The sequence below is a fragment of the Amblyomma maculatum genome, chromosome 6 (assembly GCF_055883805.1).
Source record: "Amblyomma maculatum isolate TAMU_Amacu chromosome 6, ASM5588380v1, whole genome shotgun sequence".
NCBI lineage: Eukaryota > Metazoa > Arthropoda > Arachnida > Ixodida > Ixodidae > Amblyomma > Amblyomma maculatum.
The window spans coordinates 66,414,605-66,427,810 of NC_139349.1; the positions used below are offsets into that span (position 1 = coordinate 66,414,605).

Genomic DNA, 13,206 nt, shown 5'->3' on the forward strand with positions numbered 1-13,206 from the left:
CGTAACAGCACCGCTGCCTTGCTAATCCAGACTTCAAACGGATTCAGTTAGAAGGGAGCCTCTTAAATGATGAAGCTCATATTCATAATAGCTTTGCACACTGCAAACTCGATTGTATCTTGTACCATTCTGAGAAGTCTGTGGCTGAAACTTGAATAGCAGTAGATGTTTGCGGGCAATCTGTGTCAAGTCCTTTGAACACACGAAAAAAAATTGTGAATTGCACGGGAGAAGTATGACTTCGCAAAGACAGACAGCAGAAGAAAATGGTGGCAGGTTTCAATGAGAGTTTTTACCGTGACAAAACCCACCATAACCATGACGGTTGTAGAACAATGATATCAAAACAAGCCTTCTGATGAAAAGCAAAACGTCTCCCACCCGCACAGCGCAAGCCACCGCACAGTGCACGCAATAACACACTATGCACTGAGCTCATGAAAGCAGTCGCTGCTCATTATCTATGGAGACCGGACGTGTGGCAAGATTGAAATCATGCGAAGCTTCAAAATGTTCACAGAACTACTGACCCATTCCTCCACCACAGTAGTAGTTAGAATTTGATGTGAAATGATTTGTATCGCAAAATTTAATTCAACTGCCTGAACTTTCTAGGCGCTTTCAGATGTTTTGACACCCAGAGAGTCTGAAACATTGGTCGGCAACTGTGTTCACAGTGTGCTGACATCAATAATGCATGCGTGCATCACACACGTATGCACACACACACACTCAAACTGCCTAGCTCTTAAGCAGACAGACTGAGTTATTTCGATCTGCCTTTAATCCTTTCTGTGGCCAGTTAACAAACTAAAATAAGGATAAACTAGCAGCATTTTGTTGTAGCAGTGCCAACATAGCAAAAGCGACAAGCGTTAGAAAACACAGTTAAACCAGAGACTAGTCTCAGACCCACTGACCTGATCTGAACAGTGCATCCTTGCAATGCCTTCAGCAATACGTATCATGCTCTCAAGTTGGCGCACAGTAATTCTCCACGATGACTTGGAGAGACCGCCTGCGTCACGCTGGCGTAGTTGCCGATACTGGTCCACAAGGTAGTCGCGTGCCTCCGTGCTGACCTGAAAACAGTTACAGTAGTGGTTATTACGCCAAGATATTAATTGCCAATCCAAAATCACCACATTGATGCAGCGAAGCTTTGTGATGCATAAACATCAAAGAGCAGCGTCAAAAAAGTCGACAGAACTACGAGGGCAAATCTATTTCTTTAACAGTGGTCTACGTTCGTAATTAACTCCCATTACAGAGGAAGAGTTTATCGAAAACAATGCTTAGAAAAGATACAGTTAAACCGTTTTGCAACGAACCTCCACGTAAAGAATTTCTCAATATTACGAGGTTTTGCAATTCCCCAACACCACCCTCAATGAAGGGGGTGTATTTTAAAACTCCATGCAACGAACATGCTGCGGCGACTGACCTCGATATAACGAACCCACGGTGCCGACTATCTCTTAACTAGTGCTAATTTACTAGAAATTTGGCGGAACACCACAAGGCTCATGGTGACAGAACACGATGTGACGCGACAAGAACACCTACGATTGCAACGAGCAGGTGTAGTTGATACAACATGCTGTGTTCAAGCACTGACAACACATTTACATGGCAAATGCAGCAGTCTCTGCGCCTTCAGCATGATCGCGAAATGTTTCCGAGTAGTTAGGGTTTACAGTTGACACTTTAAATTTGTTATCTGGTTCCCATTCTGCATTGCCCTTTCAAGTATCAATGCGAAAACTGCATGCAACGAAAACCTGGATGTTAAAAAAAAAAAAAGAAAAAAAAAAGGGACATTTTACAATTTCATTACAACCACGTTTAACTGTAATACACATGGCAAGCCACAGCTGCTAAGCAGTTCATGACATAGGCCCTTGAATTTAATTGCACTTTTTGCTTTTTTGCACGAGTTCAGGCAGTGCAGCACTTTAGCTAGCACTTGATTTATCAGCATAGCTAGCACCACCTGCACTTCGATTTGAGCTGCGTTCGATTCAGCTGTGGCTCTCTGCACCGCCGGAACCAGTTCACGGTGCGCTGCAGCAAAGAGCTCGATTCACAACGTTCCCTGCACCACCGTCCGCAATTGATTTTGGTGCAGTCGTGGTGCCGATCTGTTGCAAAGAATCGCGTCACCCTCTGAGGAGGAGGTGCAGAAAAGTTGTGCATGTGTTGATGGTGCTGGCAGACGACGCGCACTGCTGATGAGATGCGCTGCTGATGAGATTTTTTCCCGTCGTCGACAGATCTGGCGTCATTCTCCGTGAAAATGGCGATTTCCTCTAAGGTCTCTTGTGAGAACCTGAATAGCCTCCAGAGTTCAAAGCTGAAATATCTAGCAACAGCGCTTCAGTTGTACAGGAACTCGGTTAATTGCGGTCTGTCCGAACCACGATGTAGTAAATGTGTTGCCGCGAAAGAAAGCACGGCATTGGGTTCCTCGTCCTCACTGTCGGAGGACTCCAGAAATTCCTTAAAAATGACTTCAACAATGTTGTCGCAGTTGTCATCCATGACCTCGCGAGGCACGAAAATAGATGCACCGCGAGAAATTACACCTCGCAGCACACGAGAAATGGCGAGCAGACGACAAGGCTTGATTGAAAAATGTTGCGCCAGTGATGCGTGGCGCTGCTGACGCACTGCACCTAGCTGCACCTGAACCACAAAACTGGATCTGCACCTCGCCGGCACCTGACTAGCACCGGCGCAACTTTTTCAAAACTGGTGCCGAGAACCAGTTCTGAATCGAACAAACCTTTGATGTCATTCTGCACGAGTTCTCCTTCATTTCTGCACTAGCCGCCCCGCGAGTTCTCCTCTCATGCAAGTAGCTGGAGCTGCTTGCTGCAGTTTGTAGCTGGCAGCCCCGCCACCTTGTTTTAAGCAAATGACATTTGCCATGTTTGCGCATTTTCTCATGGTGGTCACATGCAGCATGACAAAGTGTAGTTGTGCAATTGACAGAAGGTGAAAGCGCCACTTATATAATAGTGACAGGTTTTGAGATAGCCACTCAGCCCACACGATTGCCAGCTAGCCTGTCTACGCCTGCAGTCTTTGACGACCATTCTGCTGCTGTCCACTTAGAGTGTGCGCGAGTCGTGCAGCTCAAATAAGTTGAAGCAAATAATTTCTGCTGCAACTGGGTGCAGACAACTAGGCACACTCTGTGGGTAGAATGACGATAGCTAGCAAAACACACACAAAACCATCTAAGGCTTTGCACGGTGGTATGAGTAACCTAGTAGAATTCTAAATCCCAAGTATTTTACTGTTACCTTTTCAAAGCACCTACTCACTCGATGACAGTCGGCCTGCACAACTTTGCTCAACGCAACAGAAAGGGTAGAGTCAGATTCATCATCTCTGGCCAGTTTCATATAGTAGCTTCCAAGGGATGCACCACTTCTTATGAATTCACAATGTTCATAGCACAATCCTGAATACCGTATTTACTCGCATAATGCTCATACCCGCGTAATCCTCGCACCCCCCACACTGGCTGTCAAAAAGTGGAATTTTTTTTTCTTTGCATAATCATCACACCACCAAAATTACCACCACGAGAGTCGTCTGCTAGTAGTAGCAAGCGCCATCTTTGGAGAGCTACTGAAACTAGCCGGCCTAGTTGTGTGCGGCAATAGCGTGCTCGAGTATACCATTATCACAGGTTATGCTCGTTGAATCGTTTACGTTCCATTTCCACCATTTTGAGAGGTGTCTCAGTGTCTCGTGGTCTCGTCATTGTTCCTTCGTTCCGTCCGCGTTACTTGTTTTGTTCCAACGTCTACCAAGTTCTTGATGCTGCATCGCGATGGGGCAGTACGCAAGCTATACAGCTGCTTTTAAGCTGAAAACTACAGAGTATGCGATAGAGCATGGCAACCGCGCTGTCAGCAAGCACTTCAGCATCAATGAGTTCTGCGTAGTACGATACTGGAAACAGCGATTGCAGTGTTGACACGGACTCGGATCAAGACTGATCAAGAGTAGAACTGTATGGCCTGCTTTGAACATTATGCCACGAAATACGGGGAGTGGTGATGACCTGCGTATGGCAAATAAAGTGCTTTAGCAATTCGTGCTTTTGGCGACCCTGTATTTCTATAACAAAGGTAAGTTATGCTTTAAAGTAATACTTTGGTTATATTTACAATAATTGGCCTGAGAATTCCGATTCACCCATATTTAAATTTGCTTTTAGCGCTCCAAAACATTTTGTTTGAAAATTTATCCTGGCACAATTAGCGCACTGCCAGCTTCACATCAATTTTCCGTGAAAAAATGTACGAGCATTATGCAAGTAAACACAGTATAGTATGTCAACCCACCTGACAAACACAAACGCACATAGCTGCAGCAGACAAATGTTTCTGCACTCTTGCGCTTGATCTGGCCGCTGCATTGAGAGTGTTAGTGCTAAGACTGCACTCACATTGCAAGAATTTGCGCTGCACTGGCACAACAATAGTGAACAAATAAAATACAATAAAGCACTGGCACTAGCCATTCAGATAAAATGAACACAGTTGGCACCTATATAATTCTGGAGAAAGTGACTCGCAGAAAACTGACTCCCACAAATCAGCCGTTCATCCAGGCTACAATTCAAGAACTTGCCTCAATTATTGCTCTCAACAAGACAGGTGCAGATGGACAAGCAAGCTAAAGAGGCCTCGCTGGAGATCTTGAACGATGCCTCAAAATTAGAGGCGTGCGAATATTGAAACATTGAAAGTGTGCACGGAAGGAATGAGAGAGCACAGTTAGGCGGCAGTGCCGCGCCCTTTCCCCAAAAGCATGCGCATCTGCGGTGATCGCTGCCACACTCCAACATGTGACGTTTGCAAGCCAAGTGCGTGAAAAACGAGAGAGAACCAATGCTGCCGTGGTGTTAGGGAAAGGGGAAAAACGCGATAGAGTGAAGCGCAAGGGTGTGCCCACTCTTCTGCCGAGCTTTAGCTCTCCCCTTCCTCTTTTTCCCGGTCTGCGTTCGCAGCAGCACATACTATGTATGCGCGGACAAGCCAACTCAGGTGCTCAGCCCGTGGCAGACACTTTCTTCAGTGTGTGTTGTGAACGCTCTGCGCGCGGCGGCCGACGTGCGATGTGAGTCTCGTGTCGTTGTGCTGAACGCGTGTAAGCTACGGCGACTGCGGACGCTAAGAAGCGGCAAGTCTTTTCTTTTCTTTTTCTTTTTTTTTTATTGTGGGAGTCGTTCATCCTTGCCATCGTATGCTATGGCAGATCTAGACATTAAGAAGCTGCAATTTTTTTCTTCTTTTGAGTCATGCTGAACCACGGCCGGTCTCGAGGGAGAGAGCGCTTCTCTTCTCTTACGGCCTCTCCAATGGGGTCTGTTTCAACCGCCCGCCGCGCCTCGGTGGGGTCGCCACCGCCCCACTGCTGCTCCTCCGCTACAGCCGTTCACGCGCAAGGGAAACGCGCGCTCGCTTTTAGCTTCGCCCGCGTCAATTGCAACTGGCAGGTCCTGACATTTCGCCCCTTATGGTTTATACAAAGTCCGTCATCAACATCGAACATTTATCGTGTACGAGGAATAAAATACAGTCAACAATCCGCTCACGCGCGCTCCTTCGTCAGTGCGGCCGTGCACGGTCGAATGAAGCTTCGGGTACACTTCAACATTTTTTGCCTCTAAGTTTTGTACAAAAATAAATTTACCAGGCTATGCAATCTGCCTTTGAATGTTTTAAGCAGGTGTAGCGCGACCTGACGTGAGTGCATGGTGAACTGTTGGGTGGAGATTCTGTCAGCCGCTACCGTTTTCGTTTAGATCAGAAGGCACCGGCAAAAATTCATGGCGCGTCTCAGATTCAGAGTAAATAACAAAAATTTACCCATGTAGTAAAAATTTCACTTGTCTAGTGGACTGGGCTGTTCTAGCTTCGTTCAAAACGTATCAGTCGGTTGAAAGACCGAAGATGTATATGTAGTCTCGCGACTACTTTTAATCAATGAAATGGGCATAAACAGTTAAGCAGAATCGAAAAGAGCAGCAAACAATAAAAAAATTTTCTTTCAAAGTTTTACATTGCACTATATGTTCATCAATTCATCAAAATGCGACCTGCGTCTAGAAAATTCAGGCTCAAAATCTTCCTGCACGGCTTGTGCACATAAGGAGTTGGCCTTTCGGTCTTATCTGTCACTTTCCTGGTACAATTAATTGAGGAGAATTCTGAGAAATTTTTCAAATATCAAAGAAACGGACCTAATAACATAGCTGTTGTCAATTCCTTTCTGGCAACTCAGTGTTGAGTTCTGAAATGCTGACTGAATCAGGACCTTGAGTACTTCGAGAACATTTGTGTGTAGTATGTGCACGGCAGCTTTTTCTAAAAAAAAAAAGGTTTGTCCAATAGGGCAACAAGCTCTGGTTTCGGATAATGCAGTCCACTAGAACATTGTCCTCGTAGAAGAGCGTACTACATGGGGCTGCTCCTTTCGCTAGTTTCAAGAAGAATAGCGCAAGCGTCAGACCCGAAGTTGATTAACTAAACGATATATCCAGCGACGTAAGGTGAACCGGAATATGTGACAGTGGAAAATGGGATGGTAGGAGATGCCATCACTTCCTTCCGTGCCTTGATTTTGCTCTCAGATGAAACGTCCGTCTTGACAATGTAGTCATGTATAGTCATGTGCCGCTAGCTGTTACGGCCCTCGCATCTGGCATATGTCATTTACTTCCGCACATTAACCTTACTTTCCCGAAGAGAGCCTCAATTTGTCGCTATATAAGGCTTGACATGAGTCTTCAGTGAGAGTGTCCTTCTTTAAGGCTTTAGAAGTTTCTTGCATACTTTCGGTATTACAGGGGAACTCATATGTAAGTCACTGCATCGAGTATCACCTTCATCATTTATTGGCCTTTTTTTTACCACTTCGAGCACAAGTGGTGTCATGAATATCAACCATTTTTTTGTTTTCATATTAAGCATAATATCATGTAAAAAGTTCATTAAAACAATGTTTATTTGCAAAATTAAAATAATGTTTATAATACCACACATTGCAAAGTATATGAATTGTAATAACACTTAAAACTCAACCCTACAACGTTCTTTGACTGTTATACTAATACTTTATATCATGCAAGCATTTTGCAATTTACATTACATTTTTATGAAACTATTTTCATCTTCGGTGATACCTGAATGGTTTCGCATCTAGCGCTGAAAGACGGTTTTGCTGTTGCAGACGAGTTGCTGTCATGTTAGCCTTGAAGAAGCTTCGATGTGATCACTGCTCATTCAGTTTTCTTTTTGTTTCCATTCGTGTACAGGCTTGGGAAAAATTCGGATTAAAATGAACAAAAGTAGCTACCATGCTGCAATGTATGCCATGCTTGTCGAACGTTTGCTGAACGACACTGTTTTTTATATCCGTTCACGTGTGGTACGTTGACGACATGCCGCTGCAGCATCTACCTTCTATGCTCTTTAATTTCGGGGCTGCACTGACCACGAAACTCGCGAGCGACAACACGAAACCAGGCAAAAACCACCCGCCGCCGCTGAAGCAGACGCGGAGCGAACAGTGAGCAGATCGCGCCCCTTGCGGTGGCGGAGAGCGTAGCTCAAGGAGAAAAGTTCCCATTGTTCCCGCAGCGATTGAGAAGGCCGTAAGAAAGAGCGCGCGCCCTCTCCCTCGAGACCGGCCGTGGCTGAACGTGCGACGCAGCGTAAGTTATGGCAGCTGCGCCGGCATGTTTTTTATTTTTTTTTTATTTTGCAAGAGTCGTCCATTCTTACATCTATGAATCAATGAAAGCACGCGGTCAGCTGCGATCATGGCATTGACTTTTAGTATTGTTAGCTTCAAATGCTATTTTTAGCTATCACTCTTTCCAATGATCTCGTGGCAACTATAGTGGACTACGCCCCGCCCCAAGCGCGGCGTGATAAATCAAACCAAGCTTGTGCAATCAAGCCATCACGGCCACTCTGCCAAGTTCGCTCCCTGCCACCGTAGGATCTATCAAAAGTATAGTCAAAAGACAAACACGCCATGACATTATCTCTGCGTAGCATGCAGAAGGCCTGGGTTCAAGCCCCAACAGCAACAAATTTATTTAGTTGAGTTATTTTTAGTCTGAAACACCCCATTAGAGACACATCTTCAATTTCGGCTTCATTTGAGCCCTCTTCCAATTTGTTAGCTTTACTTCAAAGTGTTTTGTTTGAAATTGCCACACAAGGTCGTGCTTGTGACATCACGACCCTATCGACCAATCAGGATTTTCCCCAAATACTGTCTACAGTGGCAGCTGTGGTGGCTTTCAATGCAAAACGAGATGTGTATACACTACATATTGCGAAAAACTGCTACTTGCCAAAGAAAAAGAAGAGCATCGGCAAGTTCTCACCTTGGGCTTAAACATGCGTGCAAACTGAATGTAACGCTGGATGTCCTCATGGCTGTACTTTTTCTCCAGGCTATCCTCATGGTGGCAATGCAAGTCAATGATGCGTCGTGCTATTGCATAGTCAGTGACCTGCAATGATACAATAAAAAGCATAAAAGGTGAGAAATATTATGCATCACATGCTCCAGTAGCTTTGACACAAGACAAATGTGCTCGTCAAACATAAAAGTTTAATTCAATTCGTTAAGCATGCACAAATGCCTGGCTGCAAATAATTCATGCACAGTAAAAACCTGTTAATTCAAAATCAATGGGACAGCATAAATCATATAGTACACCTTGCTACTCGCTCAATAACTAAAGAACCGGGTTAATTGAAGAAATATGGGAGAGGCCTTTGCCCTGCAGTGGGTATAGTCAGGCTGATGATGATGATGAATGGCTAATCGTTCAATTTATGCCTCTGTTATCTCATATCTCATATGTACTTATTAGTGTACGGTTGTATAGTTGGAAACTACGTATCACATTACAGTGAAATCTCATTGATCCAACATGTGTTTGGCGCATGATAGCCATAATTGCTTATGCACCGTAAAACCCTATATAACTAACAAATTGACTCAACCCCCTTAACACGATTCGGGTAAATCGATCCAAACACACAGTCCTGGCTGCGTCCATGTAAGTCTATGGCGTCGGAAGCTCATTAATTTGGACGCTGGTTAATTCGGAAGGGGCGCCACGTCGAGGAATGACCCACGAAGCCAGCTATCATCCAAACAGACCTCCCTGAGCTTGAATAACATAAAGCAGTGGTACCTGCAAAAGGCCATTAGGTTAGGGGTACTGAACTGTAACCACCCCCCCAACTCACCGTTATCGAGTCTAAATTAATGACATTTTACTGCATAACGTGAAAGTTTAGGGGTTCTGTAAATGAAACCAATAGAAAATGGTGCATGCAATCACCACGAAGAATGCAGATGGCAATACATACACACTGTACCAACATGCAAGCTTTCAGCTCTGGATATATATGTTAACCAAACACTACAGACCTCTTTCAGATATATTAAACTAAGGCATCCTTGAATGAGACTTTATAAAAATGCCTTCCGACTGCGCTTTTATGCATATGTAAGTGTAGCATACCACTGTCATTGACAAGCATGCATATCAATGCACAATTTCCAGAATTGATGCTCGATCGCAAAAACACTAAACCAGAGGCAGAACAAAGATAGAAGAAAAAAAGAACCAACCTCATTGCATTCATCCACCAGAATGAAGAAAAGGTCAAAGCGTGACATGATGGGTGGAGAGAGGGCAATGTTCTGTCGCAGTGACTTGGTACGGTCGTAGCGGCCTCCGATTGGATTGGCTGCAGCTAGGATTGAGGTTCGAGCATTTAGGGTTGCCTGTAACACGGTGAAAGTGCATGAGAAACATTAGTTCATGAATCATTCTGCTGACATTGCTGTGATAAGTGGATCACCACACTGCTCCCGCAAGGTGCAGAGCTGCTGTAGTTCATACAAATGGCAGCAAACATATCAGACTGCTTACCACAATTTCAGATGACGTGTTGATATGCAATCTTTTAAATGATGATTTCTCCCTTTCCTTTGCATGTGGCCGTATGAGTATATGCAACAGACAGACTCTTGCCAGAGACAAGTAAAAAATTATCGGCATAGTTTGGTATACATGGTGGCAGTTAACAAAGGCAGAACTCGAGATTTAGGCAGGAACTGTTAGGATTGGGCTCCTGCAGCAGCCGACGACTGGAGTCGAGCAGGTGCGGGCGAGCACCTGACCCTCCTCTGCAAGCCCCGATGCTGCTCCGCATGCAATCAATGCATTGAGGAGAAGCCTTGGCATCAGGTGTGCCCGGACACACCAGCCAGACAACATAGCGCCTCAACCTCCTCGGCAGCGACATAGACGCATGCCCTCCTCTTTCCCTCGATCCGCAACGGGAGACCGGTGCACTGGTGCACTCGTTATTGGGTCTCTTGGCCCGCCACCAACTGCTGCATCCGGAGTGGACAGTTTGAATGCCAACAGCTTTCTGGACCATAAAAGAAGGTGCTCTGCCGGTGGTCGAGAGAGACCATCGTGAGTGTCCACCGTGAATTGTACTCCTCGGCTGGAGAGGATGTGGCGGATTCTCCCTGTCCGGTGCAGTGCGAAGGCAGTCGCATGTAGCTAATAGCTTTTGACCCCCGTGCTGATGTCGTTCCATCCTGCACTCGCTCCGAAGGAGGGGCAGAAGAAAGTGCAGCATGGCATACGTGTCGCTCGGCCAAGAGCAGACGACGCTGCTTATCGCTCTGCAAAGCTTTGTGAAATCCGTCTCCTTCAGAAACCGGACTGTTCGTCTCTAATGAACGCAAATGGCTGCGTATACAACGTAGTTATGCTGCATGCTGGTGATTAACATTTTGTCAGTGGTCAGGAGTGGTATTATATGTACAGTTAAGGACACACGTATATGTGGCGATGTCCACGATATGGCACCTTCGCGAACATTGTTCTATGTAGTTTTTTGAAGGCGAAAGCCCTTCCTGGTTCTTGGTGAAAATCTTGCGTGCGCGAGATTTACTTTTTTTTCCTTTTTTCTTTTTTGATATCGTGTTGTGTGGCGCTGGTATTGGCCTAAGAAGATGAGCTGCTAACAGAAAGTAGCTGTGATTGAGTCATTTCCGAAGCCGAGTGATGCGAGACCCGAGTCGCGGGCGTGCACAGCAACACTATGACATTAAACTTGTTGCCCACGGAGCACGGAACATGATGTTTGCGAGCCAATTTACGTATACACCACGTATACACCGTGCAATGAGGCACGTCTTCTTTTCAGCAGCGGCGCATTTAGACTGAAGACCGGAACCCTGCATTTATTACCGCTGAGCCAGTCAAGCGTCTCGTTAAGCAATCTGATGTAAACTTATACTCGTGGCAACTGCTTACATGCCTAGGCACATGAATGGCATCTTCACAGAATGGTACAATCGTGCAGCCACACGTGTATGTTGGTGAACTTCTCATGGTCAATGGCACTGAAGCCATAGTCATCGTTACTTTGAGATTACAGTAGGTCTACAGCAGCTCCGAAATTGGCCAGTGATCATGCTATGGCAAGCGATATATTGGCACACACTGCGCAATCGTTGGCGTCTGCTAGGTTGCAAAGTCCTACACTTAATTGCGTACTCGTTTTGGCAGCTGCCGTCGCAAGCCAGTGTTCTAACTGGCATTGCACGCTCACGTGATCACTTGCCACCGTTGGAGCACTTTTCAGAACTAGTGCAGCCAGTGCAAGCCAAATCAAAGAGACCTTATATTTTAAATCGGTCAGGAAAGTCAGGCACGATTGTATACCTGCAGCTAAACCTTCCAAGTACAGAATCCAGTTACACCAGATGTTTTGTGAACGTCGGGAAGCAAAGCTGGAATACTCTGAGCAGCTCAGAAAGTCAGGCACGAGCAGATGTTAGTGCAGTGATGTGTTTTTTTGTTGCAGCTTACGCTACGCTGCACATTCAGCACAACGACACAAGGCGCGCATCGTACGTCACCCACTGTGCACAGAGGGTTCATAACACACACTAGGGAAAGCTTCAAATGTTCTGTCTACCACGGGCTGAGCTGGCTTGTCGGTGCATGCGTGGTATGTGCTGCTGCGAATGAAGACCGGAAAGGAGAGAGGAAGGGTAGAGAGAGAAAGCTCCGGAGAAGAATGGGCACACCATAGCGCTTCGCGTTTCCCCTCTCCGAAACGCCATGGCTGCATTGGCTGCGTCTGCTTCGTACTGGCCGTTGCCAAACTGGTTCTCTCTCGTTCCTTCATGTGCATGGCTTGCAAATGCCACGTGCTGGTACGCGGCAAACGATCACAGCAGATGCGCGTGCCTTTGGAGAAAGAGCGCGGCGCTGCTCTAGACCAGCGTCGCTGAATGGTTTTCTCTCATTCCACGTGTTGCTTGAAAACGTCACGCAGCAAAAGGCCGAGGGTGATGCGATTGCCTTGGGGAAGGTGCACCTTCCAGTGAGTGATGCGGGACCGGTGAAATTGCAGTTCGATATATGACGCAGCTTTCCTATACTTTTGCATGGAATTTTTAAGGGGATATTCCATGAGTTCAATATAATTCGAATTATCCGGGTTCAACTGTAGATTAAGCAAAGGACTGTGCATCTTGGTTAATGTTTATTCTCAATACTGCCACTACACGTGACCTAGGCTGCGCAGCAGTTGTCATGCTCAGTGTTTGTGTGAAAAAAATTAAATTTAAAATTTTTTCTCGGCTTCACAGCTGGAAAATGAGCTTTCCAGTGATGCAAGGAAAAAATTATAGAAAATGTCAATACACAGTTCCTTTAATGAAGAGGTTTAAGCTTCACATTATCACAAGCTGTACTGGACAGCTTGAAATCCCAGAACATGAAGTCTCTTTACAAAGTCACAACCCCAGTTCGCTATTAACGCTGCCACCAAAGCGAAAACTCAATAGTGACGCTCAATGCCTTGTCATCTGGCAGTGTGTAAGACCAACACTTGTCCCACTTTCTCGCTTTAAGTTCAAAGGGACACAGAGGACAAACTAATTTTTGCTCTCAGTAAAAATCGTTCTGTGCATGCTGATGTTTATCTGCCAGCAGAGGACACGTATGTATGTATTGCTGCAAAAATTGCATTTAAAAATTTTCCCTCCTCTTGATACAAACTTGAGAGGTCTATACTGAAAGACTCAAGTCCCATTCTCACTTGAGACTCTGAG

The 13,206-nt window shown here is 45.6% G+C and overlaps 1 protein-coding gene across 1 annotated transcript in view; it reads right to left on the reverse strand.

Annotated features, from left to right (window-relative positions):
- Mcm6 (minichromosome maintenance 6) overlaps window positions 1–13,206 on the reverse strand; it is a 54,465-nt gene that overhangs the window by 1,969 nt on the left and 39,290 nt on the right. The window contains exons 12-14 of the mRNA XM_084606844.1: window positions 9,688–9,843; window positions 8,423–8,551; window positions 921–1,082 (exon numbers count right to left, since the gene is read on the reverse strand). Coding sequence (XP_084462970.1) covers window positions 921–1,082; window positions 8,423–8,551; window positions 9,688–9,843 — 447 coding nt within the window. The remainder of the gene's footprint in view (window positions 1–920; window positions 1,083–8,422; window positions 8,552–9,687; window positions 9,844–13,206) is intronic.